Source organism: Astatotilapia calliptera, chromosome 3 (genome assembly GCF_964374335.1).
Source record: "Astatotilapia calliptera chromosome 3, fAstCal68.1, whole genome shotgun sequence".
NCBI classification, from domain to species: domain Eukaryota; kingdom Metazoa; phylum Chordata; class Actinopteri; order Cichliformes; family Cichlidae; genus Astatotilapia; species Astatotilapia calliptera.
This window is the reverse complement of record NC_137424.1, coordinates 75,285,996-75,307,071: the sequence shown is the minus strand read 5'-3', so window position 1 is coordinate 75,307,071 and position 21,076 is coordinate 75,285,996. Positions and strand designations below refer to the sequence as shown.

Genomic DNA, 21,076 nt, shown 5'->3' with positions numbered 1-21,076 from the left:
ATACATTTTTGTTTTATATATGTAGACATTGAATAAGAAACTGCTTCAATGGACTGCTTCATCGTTAATGGTCGCAGGGACATAAGAACTGCGTATTTAAAAAAGCAACCAAATCTGAAGGAAAGCTTAAAGGTTTTTGTGACTTTTTAAGTTTAAAAACCGAACCTTTCTCTGCAGATTAAACTTACATTGCAAAAGAAAAAGTTACTCAAGCATGTTAGCGTCATTAATCAAGACTACCAACACTATAAATTAATCTGTGTATGAGCAGATACGGCTGCCTCCAAACACAAACTTTCATAACCCTTCGATGTGAATTAGTGCAAAAAAAAAAAGACAATCTGCTCTACAATTGTCAGTTTTAGTCTTATGATTTCATGAATGCAACAAAACCTGGTATCACTGTATTGAACATGCAAAGTTAGAGTGTTTATAATCATCATAATGATCATAAATACAGTAAAAGATTTGAATTATTTTAGTTATTTTTTTGTGTGTGAAAGATTTAGGGGTGTTTGTGAACTTTAGTGTTCTGTTTTTTTTAGGGAAGCAAAACCTGCCCAGGTTTTGCTTCATTTTATAGCTGATTCAGAGCTGATTCAGAATGAACAGCATGTGCAACAGAGAGCTGATATTCATGACAGCATGGAGCCAGATTCACTTAAAATGATCATAAATATACTAAAAAACTGTAATTGTGTACAGCTATACAGATGCTGGTTTGTGAGATACAAATCTCACAGTGATGTTAACAAGCTCTTGTTTTTTCGTTTACTTATATTTCACACTGTGGGCCGTGTTACCTTCAGTTTAAAGCTCACTAAATGGTTTTGTGGCTGCATACAGATTTATTTGGTCAAAAATGTCTGATAAAAGTAGCCGACCCCTTCACACTTTGTGCTCAATGATGCTCCTGAAAACCAGCATTAGCTCTGTGTTTGATGTGACTGACGAGAGCAATTTTTTTGTGTGAAAGGTAGAGCAGTGTGTGTGAACTTTAGTGTTCTGGTTGATTTAAGGAAGTAAAACTGACAATAGATTCCCTTTCTGGAAAACCCCAAAAAATGTCTTACAAGTTGATTCACAGGAAAAAATAGCACGTGCAGCAGAGAGCTGATGTTATTGGTGGCACGGAGCCAGATTCACTTAAAAAAAAGATAACTGGGCATTCAAACTCAGTTCTGTATTTCATGGGTGGGACAGAGGAGACCATATATATTTTACCATCAGGGGAAACAGACGGCATATTCTTCTTCTCTGGTCAATCTACAGAAAAAAGAGGTGAGAAACCCCTTCTATTTCTTATAATGTCCAAATTTTACCCTCACAGTATGACTATTTTCTATCCTTAAAGTAAAGGACAGAAAATATTAATATTTTTAACACACATTGTGTTAGAATTTGATTCTTTTTAGTTTTTTGTCTTTTCCCATGCAATTTTGTTTCTTCGTAACTACATAATTATGAGATAAAATTTGTAAAATTTGCAAGGCTGCAATAAACACATTTAAATTCTCTCCAGAAGTTGATTCTGTTCATCTGGATGTAACGTTTTCAGTGGGAGAAACGTTTTGTCACTCATCCAAGTGACTGATCAGTGGTTGTTGATCAATGGTCATGACAATTTGCATAATTATGATTAAGCAACTGACCTCCCAGCCCATTGTTCCTTCAGTGGTGCTGGTTTTAGTCATTATGCAAACGTCTATAAGAAAGTAAGTAAAATGTATTTACATAGCACTTTTTAAAACAGGAAGTTATTTCAAAGTGCTTCACATGGTAATAAAAGCATATCAAACGAAACAATAAAACACTATAAAGAGGGTATAATAGCATAGCCAATAAAACAGCATACTACACATGAATATTACCTAAATGCCTGTCTAAACAGATGTGTTTTTAGCTGTTTTTTTTAAAAAGAAGCTACAGAGTTGATGGTGCGTAGGTAAAGGGGAGGTAAACTGTTCCACAATATTGGAGCCAAGGTTTTAAAATCGCGATCCCTCTTGGTTTTCAAACGGGTCCATGGAATGGTTGGAAGACCCTTATCAGTGGATCTAAGGATTTGGTTTGGAGAGTACGGTTGGAGAAGCTCAGTGACATAAGTGGGGGCCTCACCAAGTAGGGACATGAATGTAAGAGTAAGGATTTTAAACTGATATCTATACTCAACCGGAAGCCAGTGCAAGCCTTAGACCAGGGGTGGGCAATCTCAGTCCACGAGGGCCGGTGTCCCTGCAGGTTTTAGATGTGTCCTCGAACCAACACAGCTGATTGAAATGGCTAAATCAGCTTCTCAACAGGTCCTGAAGTTCTCTAGAGGCCTGGTAACGAACTAATCATGTGATTCAGGTGTGTTGACCCAAGGTGAGATCTAAAACCTGCAGGGACACCGGCCCTCGTGGACTGAGATTGCCCACCCCTGCCTTAGACAGACAAGAAAAGACTGTGTTACAGTATGAGAGGAGATGAGGACATGGACAAGCATCTCTAAGCATCTCCAATGAAGTAGGTAGGACATCAACTGGACTCACTGAGGGTTTCATTTGGGTCAGTATTTCTGATAGATCTTCTAGAGAAACTGGGTGAAAGTTTGGGGAAACCTGCAGTCAGCTGAGACAGAAGTCACTTGGATGAGTGACGAAACATTTATGCACTGAAAACGTCCAGATGAACAGAATCAACCTTTGGAGATTAACTTAAACTGGATGATTGAGCATGCATCAAGACATTAAAACCCACTTCAGCTCACTCCATGCTAACATCGACCAGGAATTTCCAAAAGGGACTGAACTTCGCAAGCACGAGTTGGCCACTTTGAAAAGCAGATACAGTTTTTCCAAAAATTTACGAAGCGGTCAGAGACCATAACGCTCGCATCCTATCAGCTGGCTTGGAACATTGCACAGGCTAAAAAGCCACACAATGAAGGGGAGTTCGTTAAATATGCCTCAGTGACTTTTTTAAATCTTGTCTCCTGAAAACGACAAATTAAAACGCATGGTATCAGACGTCCAACTGTCCCGCCACACTGTTGAACACAGAATATCGGACATTAACACGACTATTGAATCACAGTTGCACTCTGACCTTCAAGCATGTGAGTATTTTAGTGTCGCATTGGATGAGAGTTGTGATATACAAGACAAGCCTCAGTTGGCAATATTTGCACGGTCTGTGTCAAACGATTGTGTGATCAAAGAAGAACTCCTGGATATTGTGCCATTAAAAGACAGAACCCGTGGCATAGATGTGAAAGAAACCATGATGGCTGCATTTGAAAAAGCAGATCTGCCCATAACAAAATTAACTGCAATAGCCACGGATGGAGCACCAGCCATGATGGGATCTGTGAACGGGCTTGTGGGGCTGTGCAAAGCTGACCAAACTATTCCTGACTTTTGGAATTTCCACTGCATCATCCACATGGAGCAACTCGTGTCTCAATCATTGTATTGTCATGAAGCCTGTGATGGAAATCGTCAATTATATCTGCACATATGCGCTTAACCACAGGCAATTCAAGAATCTCATCGCTGAGCTGGACCAAGGGCTTCCAGGTGACCTGCCGCTGCACTGCACTGTGAGGTGGCTGTCAAAAGGCCGGGTACTCTCTCGCTTCTTTGAGCTTTTGGATGCCGTGAAACTGTTTATGGAAAAGAAGGACAAGGACTATCCCGAGCTCTCGGACCTCAAGTGGATTATGGATCTGGCCTTTTTGGTCGACATGCTGTGTCACTTGGACAGACTGAACCTGACCCTGCAGGATAAGTTAAAAATGCTGCCTGACCTGGTGCAAAGTGTGTTTGCGTTTGTCAACAAACTGAAGCTGTTCAAGACACATATTCAAAAGGGAGATTTAACGCATTTTCCCACTCTGCTAAAAGCCAGCGGGCAAGTCGCCAGCGCTGCCCTGAGTAAGCAAAGAGCCAGATATGCAGCGCTGATTGAAAATTTGCACGAAAGCTTCGTGACCTGGTTCCATGATCTACAACTGAAAAGGCCACAGGTTGAACTGAGAGTTTGTGTGTGTGAGACAGTGCACACAATGTTCATTGTTGAAAATGACTGGCCTGTGGTTTTAGTACTGTAGGAGTCCATTTCTGTCATTATCATGTTGGTGTGTGTGTGTGTGTGTGTGTGTGTGTGTGTGTGTGTGTGTGTGTGTGTGTGTGAGAGAGAGAGAGAGAGCGAGAGAGAGAGAGGCAGGAAAGGATGGGTGATGTTCATGTGTGCCCATGCGTATGATGTGGCTCTTTGCGGTAACACAGTAAAAAAAAAGTGGCTCTTGGTCTCTGACTGGTTGGCCACCCCTGTTCTAAAGGCTCAATCTGTTTTGTTCTATAGCTGACTCTTCTTGGAAGCAGTATCATAGTCGTAATAACAAATGTATATAATACAGATGGTAATGTAGTTGATGCAACAGATAACTTCATACCATATTTAATTAAGTCATCCTGACTTTTATCTTCCACACCCTCAAAGTGGATTCAACCCTGACTCGTGTTTTTTTAACCACCTTTTTCCTTTTTTTTCTTCCTTTTTTAAATTATATTTTCATATTATCATAATTAAAACTGAGCATGTTGCTGATAAAAAGCAGCTGAATGTGGAAGTTGTTGGTTACTTACTCACTCAGTGTTATCATGGTTTTATTATCCAGTAAAAACAGCAAGCAGATGACAACAATGGACCAATACCATTATGTGAAGGACCAGGATGGTAGTACGCTCTGGATCAGTGGTAACTGCTTGTGTCTGAGTTGGTAATGTCTTTGTTTTGACTTCTGATTTATGAAATTATATTTGTCTGTCAGAGACTCCACCCACCCCCCGGTTGGCTGTCTCTAGGTTCAGACGCTGGTTATTTCCTGCTGTGACAGCCGTGATCCTGTTGACTGTGATCATAATCCTGGGAGCTAGCAGTAAGTATGCATGTGTATTCTTGTTAATGCCATATGTGGGGACTACTGCTTTTGGGTCACTAGTAAGGCCCAACTTTTGTGAGCTTCACAAACAGTCATGTATCATGTGGTTTGTGGCTTTGATGCCTAATGACAGAAAACACGGACCTCTGAAGCGCACTTCAGCATGCTGGTGCAAATAGTTACAACATGAAAAGTCCTGCAAGATTCAGACTTATTTTCCAAATCTAATAATAACACAATAATATACTATACGTTTGGTTTACAGCTGCTAGGAATGAAAAAACAGACCACTGTGACTGCACATAAAGCTAACAGAAATGTAGTCACAGTAATACTTAGCTAAAGCTAACTCTCAGACTTTATCTTGTGGAAGACTTGAAGAAAAATTTGCTCCAACATGACAGCCAATAAGTGATGATGGTTAAAACTGTTTTCCACGTTTGCAGTTTAGGGCTGCAATTATCAGTTATATTGTCATTTATTTTCATTCCACTTTATTGTGTTGTGTTATATTGAACACATTTACTTTATTTTATTTTATTTATTTATTATTTTTTGTATATTATTGTTGTGCATTTAGATTTTACTTGACATTTATATTTATAACTTTTCTTGATAGAGCAAAAATTTAAAAAAAAACCATTACCTTTTTAGTACTTTGAGATTTTTTTCCCTTAATGTTAAAATTGTTTTTCAGTAACAAAATTTTCCAGCATTTTGGGTGAGTACATGTTATGTTGTGTTATGTTATGTTGTGTGTTATGTGTTATGTTAACATATTATGTTATGCGCACTCTGTTAAATTTCTTTGTGTTTTTGTTGTCTGCATGTTCAGACATAAAGGTGTCAAAACACCTGTGGTCTTTGGAGCAGAGACTTTCCAACCAGAAGGACGTCTTCCAGTCGCTGCATTCCTCAGTGCCTCAGGTTCAAGGTAACACACCTATTAGCTATGATAAAATATTAAAAGTAGGTTACCCTTCTGCTCTGATGGCTCCCTAGTGATTCTGAGCACATAGCCCACACAAATATTTGTTTTATGTTAAATGTTGGCAATAGTTTTCTGCGGAGCTGTGAGGCCCAGGGTTCACTTCATAGCAGTAAATACAAAAGATATCATTTGATGGTAGTAAATGTCTTAACCCTTTCATGCCCCTCTATCATGTTGATACAGAGGTATGGATTTTTCAGAATGTTCAATAAGTATTCCACTTTTAGTCAAAGGAGCTTGCAAAGAAAAGCGTCTGGACTTCTTTAAGTTGCTTGAAGACGTTTCACCTCTCATCCGAGAAGCTTCTTCAATTCTAAGGTCAAATGGTGGAGAGTCCCAGATATAAACCTAGTGGGAGTTTCCCCCCACAGAGGGACAAAAGGACCCCCTGATGATCCTCTAATCGCCTGAGCCAAGGTGTGAAACTGGGTGTGGGTCCCAATCAGCCAGAGTTTCGGGTGTGTTCATTGTGAAACCTGGCCCCACCTTATCATGTGATTTCCTGAGGTCAGATTGCCCAGGATGTGAGTGGGCGTTAAGGCGTCTGGGAAGGGATCTCAAAACTGGATTATAGATGGCAGAGAGTTGGTGTCGTAAACCCCCGCCTCTGTTCAAAGATGGTCGCTCACAGTGGACATAGATACTTCTTTCACTCCTCTTTCAAACCATCTGTCCTCTCTGTCCAAAATGTGAACATTGGCATCCTCGAAAGAGTGTCCTTTATCCTTAAGATGCAGATGGACTGCTGAGTCTTGTCCTGTGGAGGTGGCTCTTCTGTGTTGTGCCATGCGCTTGTGAAGTGGCTGTTTGGTCTCTCCAATGTAGAGGTCTGGGCATTCCTCGCTGCACTGTACAGCATACACCACATTGTTAAGTTTGTGTTTTGGCGTTTTGTCTTTCGGGTGAACCAGTTTCTGTCTGAGTGTGTTGCTGGGTCTGAAATACACTGGGATGTCATGCTTGGAGAAAACTCTCCTGAGTTTCTCTGATACACCGGCTACATAGGGGATGACAATGTTGTTGCGTCTGTCCTTCTTATCCTCCCTCGCTGGTGTCTGGTCTTCTTTTCTGTGCCTCTTTGCTGACTTTAAGAACGCCCATTTAGGATAGCCGCACGTTTTGAGTGCTTCCTTTACATGTGTGTGTTCCTTCTTTTTTCCTTCAGGCTTAGAGGGAACATGTTCTGCCCGGTGGTGTAGGGTCCTAATTACTCCAAGTTTATGTTCCAAAGGGTGACCTTAGAACTGAAGAAGCTTCTCGGATGAGAGGTGAAACGTCTTCAAGCAACTTAAAGAAGTCCAGACGCTTTTCTTTGCAAGCTCCTTTGACTACGCTGACCTGGATGACTGAGAACCTTCACAGACCTATTCCACTTTTAAAATCATTTTCTGTCAGTTTTTATTTCACGGTTCAGACTTTGCAGGGTTGAACACGATGGGTTTTTTTTTATTTGTTTGTTTGTTTTTGTTCAGACGTAAACACGTCAAATCGTCTATCGTTTGTGGAGCAGAGAGTTTTCAACCTGATTGATGTCATCCAATTACTGAATGACTCACTGAAGCATATTCAAGGTAACAACATGTATGTATGTATGTATGATCAGAGCAAATTTGACAACACATGAAAACATAAAACTAGTAACACTAGGAAATGAGGAGCACTGAACTAAGAATGATAGAAACCAGATAAACCAGAGAAACTTGCAGCACAACAGACAGAGGGAAACACAGGGCTTAAATACACAAGGGACCAACGAGGGAACACGAAACAGGAGGGAAACACAGCTGGGACTAATCTGAGATAATGAGATGGGAAGGAAGCAAAACTGAATGAACTGAAATTTTCAAAGTAAAACAGGAAACATGAGACCTTCACAAAGACTCAAACTTAACACTGTGACATGGGCTGTATCCCAATTCAGGTTCTGCAGCCTTAAAGTACGCAGTCTCAACGATCCTCAAGGGCCGCGTACTTAAAGACCGCTAAGGCCAGAAGTGCGAGGCTTGTGAAATGGGACGGTCTAGCCTCCGTTGCGCTGCCCAGGTTGCCTAGCAACCATGATACTAACAGCTAGAAACGTTTCATATAGCATTGTTTGACAGAAATGAAGGAGAAAATCTTTTGTTCATTTGTTTGTTTCTTTCTACATGAGCTTTGATCATTCTCTGTAAGATTAAGCTCAGCTATTGAACGGTGTATATTTTAAAGCAAAGGCTTTAAAACCAAGTTAGTACAAACGTCATTAATGTCACATAACTTTGCCGACATGTGGCCAACAGTAATGTTTTAATGTTCTTCGTTATTAAACATTTGCACATAAATAAGTGACATAATATTCAGTACTTTTAAAAGTTTACTCTTCAGGCGCCCCTCATGTCATGGTCCTGGGTCGTGCGACCCAGTGTTTTGTGTTTAACCTAATTTTGATGATTATCGTTTATGGTTTGTTTAGGTTCACTAGGTAGTCCAGCCAGTTGTATATATTAAGTCTCCCTTGCCCTTCGTGTGTTTATGTCTGTGTGTCTTGTATTGTCAAGGTCATGCTGTCAGTTATGTCATCTCCCCTGTACTACGTCTCCCCGGGTCATGTGTCATGTCTAATCTGCATGTTTCCTGTTTTACTTTGAAAGCCTGTATTCACTGTCAGTGTATTCAGTTTCACTCCTCCTGTCCTGTCGTTAGGTTCATGTGTGTCAGCTGTGTTCCCATGTGTGGCCACTTCCCCTGATCATCCCTCATGTGTATTTAGTCTCTGTGTTTCATACAGTCTGTGTCGCGTCGTCTGTGTTCCCACCCCCTGTGTTCCGTATCTCCAGCCATAGCCTTTCCATAGTTTATATCCAGTTTAGTTTTCTGTTGAGTTATACTCTTATGCTGCCCTCACTCTGGTTTGTTCCTTTTCATCAGTCATAATAAAAGGCTCGCTTTTGTTTAATCCACTCCTGTATCTTCGCTTGTGTTCGCACCTGGGTCCACCACACACATTTCCGCGCGGTCTGCCTCCGCAGATCATGACACCTCATCGTTTTTTTTCGGCAAAATTATCCACACCCACCGCCACGCTATGCATTCTGGGATATGTTGGGCCACGAAGTCTACACTGCCACAGCCTTAAAATTCAGGGAAATGAAGGACGCATTTCAGGGTCGCATTTCGAGCAGCCTTCGAATTGGGACAGCCTTTGGCGCGCCGCTGTGACGTAATCGGCCTTGAAATGCGGCCTTTAAGGCTGCAGACCCTGAATTGGGATACAGCCATGGAGACATGACTGACCAGCGGAACAGAGGGAACATGAAACACGGAGACAAAGTAACTAAATGTGGAACACGGGGAAGGCAACTAGAAACTAGCACCTAAAAGCAAAGGAGAGCCAAAAACATGAAAAACAATAAACCAAAGAATATAAGTTAAACCAGAATTACACAAACTGGTTCACAGACCAGACCTGTGAGGTTAAACTTAATGGGGGTTTTAAAATGTATTTTCTACTTTCTGCTTGTTCAGACACAGACACATCTAATCGTCTATTATCTGTGGAGCAGAGAGTTTCCAGCCTGACTGACGCCACCCAATTACTGAGCGACTCACTGCGGCATACTGAAGGTAACACACCTATTAGTTAAACTTCACATTAGTATTCCTTCATTTGCTGTGGAAAAAAGGGAAAAGAAAACAAAGGAAAAAAACAAAATTCAGTGGTGAGTAATTGGACAACAGTTTTCAGGGTACAGACGCCTCAAATTATGTAAAAGACTAAGTTGTGCAATTCATCCATCATAAGTTTAAGCTACTTTTTGTCATTATTTTAAAGAAGAACTTTCACCACTCTGGGGCTTTTAATTTTATTTATTTATTTATTTTTATCAATGAGGATTTATCAATATGATTAATGTGCTCTTAATAACGCACCTAGTTAAATTATGAATATATTGACTTACTGTGTTATAAAACATTTATAATAACTTCTACTGGACCACCTTTTGGTACATAAAAACATACCATATTACAAAGAATATGGCAGTGGTGTATGTCAGCTGTAGATTGGTGTTTGGACACGAAGTTATAGAAGTTGTTTCTTCAATTTTTTCGTGGCTCCAGTTAATTTGCATTGTTTTACACGTCGCAATTTCAATTTTCATTCCAGTATCCATGCTGCTAAAGTGCTAACATGCTAAATGCTTTTGTTTACAGAAATGGCTAATGACCTTCATCAGCTAAAGCTTGCTGTTGGCAACAACAAGGATCAGCTGACCTCAGGTCTGTCTGTATTACTGCACTTTCTTCTGCTGGTGATAACTTCATACGTCACTAACTGGTGTTTGTGTTCAGTGACCAAGACCCTGAAGAAGTTGTCGGTCATCGACTCTCTCAGTAAGAGTGTTGCTGCCATCAAATGTACCATCAAACTCATCCTCAACAACAGTACGTTCACTCATATTTGGCCATATCAGGAAAATGCACATCTGCACACTGCCCACATCTGTGTATCTGTCTGTATCAATCAGGTTCAGATGCAGGAGACTGTTGTCCTGTGGGTTGGACTGGGTTTGAGTCCAGCTGTTACTTCTTCAGCAGTGAGTCTCAGTCCTGGAACGAGTCCAGAGACTGGTGTGAAACACAGCAAGCCCATTTGATCATTCTCCACACTGACAAGCAGTGGGTAAGACAGTTCGTGGTAGTTTTAAGTGCCTGAGTTAAAGAAATGCGGACTTCTGTTTAGGTTGGTGAAGATGGTTCACCTCTGATTAGAGAAGCATATTCAGCAGAAAAAGATGAAGGGGACTCACATATTTAACCTTCTTGTAAAATACTATCACACGTTTCTTTATTGCTTTACTAAAAATCTACTCAACAGTTGCCCCAAAGCAAAAGTTAAGAACTACAAACTTTATTTACTATACACCCTTTGCTTTACACACACTCATGCTGCCCTGAGGATGAGACCTGCTGACCAAGCTATAAATCATCCTGAGTGATTTTCTTCAACAGCATTCTTTCTTTTTGTTTAGGACTTTGTGATCAATCAAACAATCCCTCAGTATTTCTGGGTCGGTTTGTCTGACTGGAGAACTGGGAGTTGGGAGTGGGTGGATCAGACACTGTACACTGTGGAGCGCAGGTCTGTCTCAGTCCACTCTTGTCTCAAAGCAAAACACGCACTAGTTTCAAAATGTTTTGGTTTTTATCAAGATTTGTTATATTACCTAATATATATTACCTACCTTACCTGTGTGTGTGTGTGTGTGTGTGTGTGTGTGTGTGTGTGTGTGTGTGTGTGTGTGTGTGTGTGTGTGTGTGTGTGTGTGTTTCAAGGCGGTGGAAACCTGGGCAGCCCGACAACTGGGCCCATCATGGTCATGGGCCTGGGAATGAAGACTGTGCTCACCTTCACAAGGATGGACGCCTGAACGACCAGCACTGCTCCATCAAAGAACGCTTCATCTGTCAGAAAGACAACCTGAGAGTCTGAACACACCTGCAGGCCTGACTCCGCCCACTTCAGATTATAAGGAACCTCTCCAATTAAAGCACTGGATAGAAAAACAATTAATAAATACAACATAGCCTATTTAGAAACAGTCCACGTATCCTATACAAACACACTTCAGACCATCTCTACATCTCTCATTGTAAAGCCTATTCTTTTTTTTTTTTAAATCAATTTTAAAATTTAAGAGGTCCAGTCTTAGAACATTTCCTCAAATTTCCAGACTATGATAAAGTTCTACATTATTGTCAGAGGGGAAACATTGGAGTTGTAGCCAGAATTCAGTTTATTTGCTTTAAGCTTCAAAATAATCCTAATACATTGAAAACCCAAATAAATGAAGATCAGACTCTTGCTCATGTTGACAGAAGCCACATAATGTACATAATGAAACATCCCAAATGTTCTTTAGCAGACATGTAGCTGTGCATTCACTTTCACTGTGAACATGAAGAGATGTCAGATGTACTTTGTTCCATACAGGCATCCAATGAATCCTCCTATTGATCTTTTATATTGTTTCTCTAAAACACAAATGACATTCATTGAACCTTGCGATCATGATATTTTGTAAATCACACCTCATTTGTTTATATTTTTCTAGTATGATGGGTAACAGGTGCAATTGATTGAAACGTGTCAGGGTCTCTAAGATGTGTTGCAGTGAGAAGTCATGACATACAATAAAAATGAGAACAAATCTGTGTCTGTCACTGCTTCTTTATCTTCATTGCCACCGCCACTCAGAAAATATTTGAATGATTATCTGTGAAATCTTTTTCATTGTCTTTTTGTTGCTTCTGTTGAGCCGTCGCTTCTTCAAAAAGTCAAAGTCAGCTTTATTGTCAAAGACCATATCTACAGATCATACACAGGAATTTAAAATTGCAATGCTCCCATGGCCCTCAGTATACACTCAAACAATATAAAGATGAAAATAAAATAAAATAAAATAAAAGTATACAAAACAATACAATACTGAACAATTATATAAACAGCAGTGTCCAACACAATCATAGCGATTGTGGCAAGTTTGTGCGAAAGTAGGCGTGGGACGGTCAGTGAAATAGCAATGGTGGTGGTTCAGAATTTTGTATGTCTGGGGGGGTTCAGACTTGTAATGCATTTCACTTGTAATGCAGAGGACTTTCTGGCTTTGCACTCCATACTCACCTGGACCTCTGCCTTCCCCCTCCAAGCAATCTCCACCTGCAAGCACGTAAGGCAGCTCAAGGAAATTACTCTTGGATTAACTCGCAACTCTCTTTTGGGTCCCACTGATTGTCCTCTCCTCTGTTTCAGTGCCCTAGCTAGCCATAGTTTCCCCCGACCAGTCTCTGCACCCAGTCGTCACAGTGAATTTGTCTTAATTTAACTACAGTCTTAGTCTCCTCTTCCTCAGACGTATAGTTTATGTTTCTTCTAAATAATAGTCTGAGTCTTCAGTTGCTAACAAGCGTTGTGAATAAAAATTCTTTTGGTGCACCGCACTTCAAGCCTCTGGTTTTGCATCTGCACTTGAGTCCATCCCATTTCCACGGGCCACTGTGCCGTTACAGATGTTCTGGAAGGAGGGAAGAGAAGTACCCACGATCTTCTCCACTGCTCTCACTACCTGCTGCACTGGGTCCTGTATGGCTCCTGCAGGACCCAGTGCAGGAGCCATACCACACGGTGATGCAGCTGGTGATGATACTCTCAACGGTACCTCTGTGCCTCTTTTACTCAAGCATCTGAAATTATTCAGGTATTTTCAGATGTTTGTCCTTTTTTCCATGAAAGTTTAGTTCTTTGTAGTTGTTGATGTAGGTCATCTCATTGTAGTAATCAGCTAACACACACACACACACACACACACACACACACACACACACACACACACACACACACACACACACACACACACACAGGTGGTATTTTCCAGTGCAAAGTGCAGCTCGTGGCCAATGACCTGAGGCTCTGTGTTTGGACAGTTCGCCTGTTTGTTCATTGGGGACTGGATGAAGACGAAGTCAGACGCACGCCATTTCACACAGAGACAGACCCAGAGACCAGAATCGCCATGACGACTGAATACCATGACAATGTGGACGAAGGAATGAGCAATTTCTGGAACAAAGGTGTCTGTCTGTGTGTCCACCTGTCTGTGTGTCCACCTGTCTGTGCGTTCACCTGTCTGTGCGTTCACCTGTCTGTGCGTCCACCTGTCTGTGCGTCCACCTGTCTGTGCGTTCACCTGTCTGTGCGTTCACCTGTCTGTGCGTCCACCTGTCTGTGCGTCCACCTGTCTGTGCGTCCACCTGTCTGTGCATTCACCTGTCTGTGTGTCCACCTGTCTGTGTGTCCACCTGTCTGTGCATTCACCTGTCTGTGTGTCCACCTGTCTGTGCATTCACCTGTCTGTGTGTCCACCTGTCTGTGCGTCCACCTGTCTGTGTGTCCACCTGTCTGTGCATTCTGTAAAATGAAAAACTCATGTCCTATTTGTCCGCAGAGCCTCGTACTGTCGATTTCTCCAGGTTCTCCAGGTACAGACGATGGCTCTTTCCTGCTCTGACGGCTACACTCCTCCTGATTCTGATCATAGCTCTGGGAGCCAGCAGTGAGTACACTCAGGACACAATAGGGCCTTAAGGTCACTATTTATTAAAATAGACACCTAAAACACAAGTGTGTAGATTTTCCTGTCTGGCCTGCAGTGCTGTTTATCCTTTTGGGTTTTTCCAAGTGTGAGCTGCCCACTTTAGGAGAAATTGACTTTAGAGGTGTCTGGCTTCACTTCAGCCACAATATAGTGAAATGATGCTCAGGTTGTTGCTCTGAAGGTGTAAAACATACATTAGTTTGTGGGCAGTGACTGACCCCAAACCAGCATTTTCTTGTTTCTTTCATGAAACTCTTTTCTGTGTATTGTCTACCTTAATCAACCAAAAGACCGGAAACTTTCTCTCTCAGGAACTTTGTTCTCAGCTAGTTGACACTTTCCTCCTGACTGTTGCAGGGATGTGCAGAGATGTTTAAAAGGGCGAATACTCAAAGTTAAAAATCAGCATGAATAACAACAACCCACATTCATCAACAAACTAATATTGAATCACATCATACTATGTCACTGTCATCAGGTGGGGACAAGGCACAGCCTATGTTTACCTGATGGGTACAGTGTTGCTGTTGAGGGTTTGCTGCTGCTCCTGATCTGAGACTGTAGACATTAGAAAGTCCATAGGAGAGATGGTAGCTGATTAAACAAGTGTTATGAGATAATGCAAAGTGCAAAGATTGATGACAGCACTCAGAACCATAAGGCAACAAAACTGTGAGAAATAAATTAGACTCTGCTTGTGAATCACTCTTTGCCTCTCTTCCTCCTTCATCTCCTCATCTCATCTATCACTGTCCACTTTCTGTCCATCTGAGAACAAGGCACAACCTGCTATTGAGTCAAACTATTATTTAATTATCAACATTTAAACTCTTGCACCTAATCCATAATAAAGTAATGATATAAAAATGTTATAGAACCAGAACATTGTGTTTATTATTGTTTTTATACTTGAATACCTCTGCAATGCAAAACCTGCAGAGGTATTCAATGCAAAAAAGAGCACAGTTATTGTGACTGTGCTCTTTGTGATCCAGCTGCTGAGGGATCCACTGCCTTTAGTTTCACACAGCTCCTAAGGTTTCCTCTCTCTCTCTATATATATATATATATGTATATATATATATATATATATATATATATATATATATATATATATATATATATATATATATATAGAGAGAGAGAGAGAGAGAGATACATATATAAATGCCAGTATCCAGGAGAAAAAATATGAAGTACTTCTTGTTGGTAATGATTTGAGGAAAATAATCATTTATTTATAAAAAAAATTTTTATGTCTGTGTGTTTACAGACACATCGACATGGAACCGGTTGTGGTCTGCAGAGAAAAGTGTTTCTAATCTGACTGAATCACTGAGGGACACACAGCAGCTCACCAAAGGTAGCTCAGATGTACTCATACTGCGTTACTCAATTGCTGTTCTTTCTACTTAACACTCTGTAATTTCCTGTTTTTCTGCAATAGATACAGCAAAAGAAGTTTTGTCAATGAAGTTTGCTCTGGAGAACAGCAAGGACCAGCTGGCATCAGGTGGAAACTCTGCAAAGCAACATTTCATATCCATAAACACCAAAAAGTACTTTTATTAACACTGTGCATACCTGTGCTTTGTGTGTGCAATTCCTCAGTATCAGAGGCACTGAGGCAGCTCTCAGCTCTGGACGCTCTCCGCAGGACGGTCGCTGAACTAAAATGTTCCTTAGAACGCTTGGTCAACAATGGTACACAGCTCCTGTCTAATCCTGTTCCCTCTGTGTCATTTAACAAGGTTGTTCTCATAGTTTCAAGCTTGTGCAACACCTTTACTAGAGAAGAAACCTGTGTATGAATGGCAGTGTCATCGGCATAGACGTACATTTTGCTTTCTAGGTTTTGCAAAGTTGTTCCTTCCTTCACAATAGTCCCCCCCATAAGCATCTTATCTCTGAGTCTGAGGCATCTGATGAGCTCAGACTAACTTCAGACACCTGCAGGCATTACTGGAAGGTTTAAACAGGTTCTTGAAGCTAAAAAAGAAAAGAAAAATTCATGTTTCTTTGTATAAACTGTAACAAGCTAAGGCAGAAAGGTTTTGTCTCTCTGGGGGGAGCGAGGTCTTATGAGGAAATTACTAACTAAATCGTGTTATTTCCTAATTTAAGATTTGTATTAAGCTCTCCAATTGTTCCATTTGTTTATTATATTTATTTGTTATTATTTGTTTGGCCGTTTTTTATTTTAGAATTTTCTTAACCATGTGATTGTGTGCTTTCGTCCACTGATCTCTTTTGAAAAGGATGATGTTAATCTCATCATATTTCTTGACTAAAAATATGTTTTTCTAAAACTAGTTCTCACAGCGACTGTCTAACATCTCCTAGGACTGTCCCCTGTTAAAGAAGGTCTCCAATATCTAAAAGTGTATTTTTGAAATGACTCTTATAAAACATGGAAACCAGACACTCTCTGTCTGTCCGTCTGTCAGGCACGACAGCACACGGCTGTTGTCCTCTGAATTGGGATTCTTTCGGCACCAACTGCTACTTATTCAGTACCACGCCATTATCGTGGCACGATGCCAGAGACTGGTGTAATGGACACGAATCTCACTTGGTCATTCTTCTCACTGACGAGGAGTGGGTGAGTTGGCTGTCCCTCCCATCTGTTTGCACTGACGCTCAACTTTGTGATGCATCTTAAACACACTGTCACCTCAACAGGAGCTCTTTTGTGATGAGCTAATCAATAAAAGCCGAACTATAACTCATGTATGTGACTGAAAAGGGGAGGAGCCTGTATTGATCAAAGGATCAATACAGGCTCCTCCCCTTTCCCCCTTTTTTATTGAAACTGAAAATTTGAGTTTTCTCTCCGTCTGCCTTTAACAGGATTTTGTGATCCAGCGTAGCGCGGGCTCCTTGCGCTGGGTGGGCCTGACTGATGAAAGGACTGGGCGGTGGGAGTGGGTCAACCAGACACCCTACATCATGAACCGGAGGTAAGCTGTTACACTTAAAAAAAATAAACCAAAAAAACGCTAATGGTATACATGCGAGAAAATGAGGCGTTGTGTTTTTTGTTCTAAGTTCTAAGAGAACTTTTAGTGCTCCATAAAGCAGTGTTCTCTAACCTTTTGGAGCCATGGCACAGATTTCACATTATAAAACTCACAGCGCACCACCAAACAAATGTCACAAAAAAGATATTGATACATTTTCCTTGAGGACCAAGCATCGCGGAATTGGCTCGGTTTGTCCCCAGTATACCTTTTTTGCTTTCTTCTGATCAGTGCTCATGTTGTTGTTGTTGTTTTGTTTGTTTTTTAAAAATTGGGCATATTTCTAATAGTTATTCTTGTTCATTTATAAACAGTTTTAGAAATAAAATACATTTCTAAAAACATGAAATGTCATGAATCAATAATATCAGGACGGCATCAACAACATTTTCTATTTACATTAACGGCTTACCCTGTGTCAAAAAGTCATCACTCTCAGATAAAGAGGTCACAGGTACTTGGTGGACCACGGGGGAAACAATAGAGTTTATGGAGTCAAACAGTATTTGGAATTTCTCTTGCTTGATTAGATGAGAAAATTTTCCTGATCTGGCTGTTTTTATGGTTTCATATATGGAAACCCAAAGTTCCCTAAGGTGGAGCCTGTGAACTTCGAGTTTAGTTGATTTCCAAAGGCGTTCTACTTTCCTACAGATTCTTTCAACCTTCATTACATCATCATTTATCCATGGATGAGCTCTTTTTGAGGCAGCAAAGACAGATTTCATAGGTGCCATCGAATTTAAACTCTCCAAGCAGTGATTCTTAAAACACTGTGTAGCAACATCAGCATCAGTGCAGCCACTGATCACATGAGGGTCCAACAATTTAGAAAACTCCAAAGCAACATCCTGATTTATGGAACATGAAATTAGAAGGTGGTGTGTACAGAGGGAAGCTAAGACTAAAAGTAACACAGGAATGGTCACTCACTTGTACGTCCTTAACACAGTTGTGTCTAAGCCAAGAGAAAACACAAGGTCCAAGGTGTGGCCTTTAACATGGGTGGGTCCAGAGACATGCTGAATAGAATTAAAAGAGTCTGTAATGGATAGAAAGTGAGAGGCCATGCTACAGCTAAGATCATCCACGTGGAGGTTTAATCCCCAAACATTAAGACCATCTCCAGTTTAATAATGGAAGATAAAAAGTCGGTAAAATCTTGAATAAAAACACCAGCGGGGCCGGGAGGGCGGTAAATTAAAACACAATTAAATATATCTGTTGTACCAACCTTAGGAGTTGTGACTCAAAGGAAGGGAAAAACTCAGAGTCCATAGCCCTGCAAGTGAAATTGTCTCGGTGAACAGTGACCAGACCACCACCACGTCCAAACGCGGAGTCCAGATGAAGCGACAGCCGACCAGACAGAGCTCATTCAGGTGGATACATTCATTCTCCTGCTGCCAAGATTCTGTGAGAAACAGGAAGTCCATACTAATACTGCTAAAAAAGTCATTCAGTGCAAATGATTTGTTGGCTATGGAGCGAGCATTTAGGAGAGCGATCTGAAGCAGAGGTTACAGGCTGACATCATCAACAGCTGATTGACATCAGTCACCTGGAATGAGGACGTAGTCTCCCGGTACCCCTGATTGTGACAATATTCATTGCGGGACAATGATTTTTAAAGAATACTAATTGTAGTATGACTAGATTTAATAGACATTTTACGTAGACTCACCACTGCCTAAATAGAACAGACTGGCAGTATTCATTCCCATCATCACCAAGTGTTTGCAGAGGCTGCTCAAAAAATCAATATGAGCTTAAGGAAACAAAGACGTGCTTTTTTCCACTAACTATCAAAGAGTATGAAGTGGAGAGGATGTCCTGATTTATGTTTATGAGGACCTCACATGGTCTTTTTAAAGGCACCTACAAAGAGTATGTCACAAATAGTACGCAAAGGACAAAAGGAAAAGTGTCCAGAGAGCCATAATCATGGAAAATCATCAGACATCAGCATTAAGCGGCATCTTCAGGACTAACCCTTCCTCGTCAGCTGTTCTCGCTGCGGACATCTGAAAGTCTTTCTGCAGGACTGACTGCAACTCCTCAAATGAGCAGATGATCTGTTAGCTGTTTGACAACTACTCTTTCAAGGAAGAGTAGAGGAAGGTTGGAGATTGGCCTATAATTAGCTAAGACAGCTGGGTCTAGGGATGGCTTTTTAAGTAAAGGTTTAACTACAGCCTGCCTGTGGTACATAGCGATTATTATTAGGACCTTCATAGTCCAGACCTCCAGGCAGGAAAAAACATCCTCTTCATTTCGTTACTGAACTGAAGTCCCAGAAAACCTCAGGCGCTTCATGTCACATCTACATTATTATAATCTCAGGGGTACACCACTAACGATTATATTTACATTATACTGGTCATACTTTTATGTGTGTTTGGGGATAACTGTACCTAACTGCACGATTGCACAAGTGTTTGAGGATTGGGAGCGGGTGGATGAGCGGAGCTCAGGTTTGTTTCAGTATGCTCTTGTCCCAAAGCAAACGTGCACTAGTTACAAAATGACTTTGGTTTTTTCAAAATTTGTTTTTATTGCCTAAACCTAATATAAAGTTTTAAATGCCTACATATAACCAAGAGGTTTCATATCCTAAATCAAAGTCTAAAACGTTTGTCCAGAAACGGTAACCAGTAGACCAGTAGAGCATAAAGAGGAATTATTATCAGTCAGTGCTCCACAGGAATTACACATAAACATCTTTGTGCATGTTTTTCAAGGCGGTGGAAACCTGGGCAGCCCGACAACTGGGCCCATCATGGTCTAGGACCTGGGAATGAAGACTGTGCTCACCTTCACAATGATGGACGCCTGAACGACCAGCACTGCTCCATCAAAGAACGCTTCATCTGTCAGAAAGACAACCTGAGAGTCTGAACACACCTGCAGGCCTGACTCCGCCCACTGCAGAATAAAAGGAACCTCTCCAATTAAAGCACTGGGTAGAAAAACAATGAGAACTTCTAATACAATCAGGAAATTCCACTCTGTGGACTTCCTCTTTCATGTAGAGTTCTTTCAAAATATTCCAGAATTAATAAATGCAACATAGCCTATTTAGAAACAGTCCACGTATCCTATACAAACACACTTCAGACCATCTCTACATCTCTCATTGTAAAGCCTATTCTTTTTTTTTTTTTTTAATCAATTTTAAAATTTAAGAGGTCCAGTCTTAGAACATTTCCTCAAATTTCCAGACTATGATAAAGTTCTACATTATTGTCAGAGGGGAAACATTGGAGTTGTAGCCAGAATTCAGTTTATTTGCTTTAAGCTTCAAAATAATCCTAATACATTGAAAACCCAAATAAATGAAGATCAGACTCTGGCTCATGTTGACAAAAGCCACATAATGTACATAATGAAACATCCCAAATGTTCTTTAGTAGACATGTAGCTGTGCATTCACTTTCACTGTGAACATGAAGAGATGTCAGATGTACTTTGTTCCATGTAGGCATCCAATGAATCCTCCTATTGATCTTTTATATTGTTTCTCTAAAACACAAATCACATCCATTGAACCTTGCGATCATGTTATTTTGTAAATCACACCTCATTTGTTTATATTTTTCCAGTATGGTGGATAACAGATGCAGCAGTTGATTGAACAGTGTCAGGGAGGAAAGTGTAAGATCTCTAACCGCTGACTGACATGTTGAAGTCAGACATTATGACACACATTAAAATAATTGAAAACAAATCTGTGTCTGTCACTGCTGCTTCTTTACCTTTATTGCCACTGCAACTCAAAAACATTTTAATGATTATCTGTTCATCCGTCACTTTTCCTATTAGTCTGTTTGCAGCTCCAGACTCAGGTATTTTCAGATGTTTGTCCTTTTTTCCATGAAAGTTTAGTTCTTTGTAGTTGTTGATGTAGGTCATCTCAGTGTAGTAATCAGCTAACACACACACACACACACACACACACACACACACACACACAGGTGGTGTTTTCCAGTGCAAAGTGCAGCTCGTG

The 21,076-nt window shown here is 40.7% G+C and overlaps 2 protein-coding genes across 2 annotated transcripts; both read left to right on the top strand.

The window, feature by feature from the left end:
* Positions 1-1,163: 1,163 nt before the first annotated feature.
* On the top strand, positions 1,164-12,106 carry LOC113019695 (C-type lectin domain family 10 member A-like). Its single transcript, XM_026163509.2, has 11 exons — positions 1,164-1,281; positions 4,664-4,743; positions 4,817-4,924; positions 5,763-5,861; positions 7,391-7,489; positions 9,423-9,521; positions 10,110-10,175; positions 10,248-10,340; positions 10,424-10,578; positions 10,928-11,037; positions 11,232-12,106. The coding sequence occupies exons 2-11, from the start codon at positions 4,680-4,682 to the stop codon at positions 11,386-11,388; spliced, it is 1,050 nt and encodes a 349-aa protein (XP_026019294.1). The 5' UTR covers positions 1,164-1,281; positions 4,664-4,679; the 3' UTR covers positions 11,389-12,106.
* A 1,227-nt stretch (positions 12,107-13,333) lies between these two features.
* On the top strand, positions 13,334-20,797 carry LOC145419246 (asialoglycoprotein receptor 1-like). The gene is made up of 8 exons (XM_026163511.2): positions 13,334-13,526; positions 13,901-14,008; positions 15,324-15,413; positions 15,498-15,563; positions 15,662-15,754; positions 16,498-16,652; positions 16,901-17,010; positions 19,812-20,797. The coding sequence occupies exons 1-8, from the start codon at positions 13,469-13,471 to the stop codon at positions 19,966-19,968; spliced, it is 837 nt and encodes a 278-aa protein (XP_026019296.1). The 5' UTR covers positions 13,334-13,468; the 3' UTR covers positions 19,969-20,797.
* Positions 20,798-21,076: the final 279 nt, after the last annotated feature.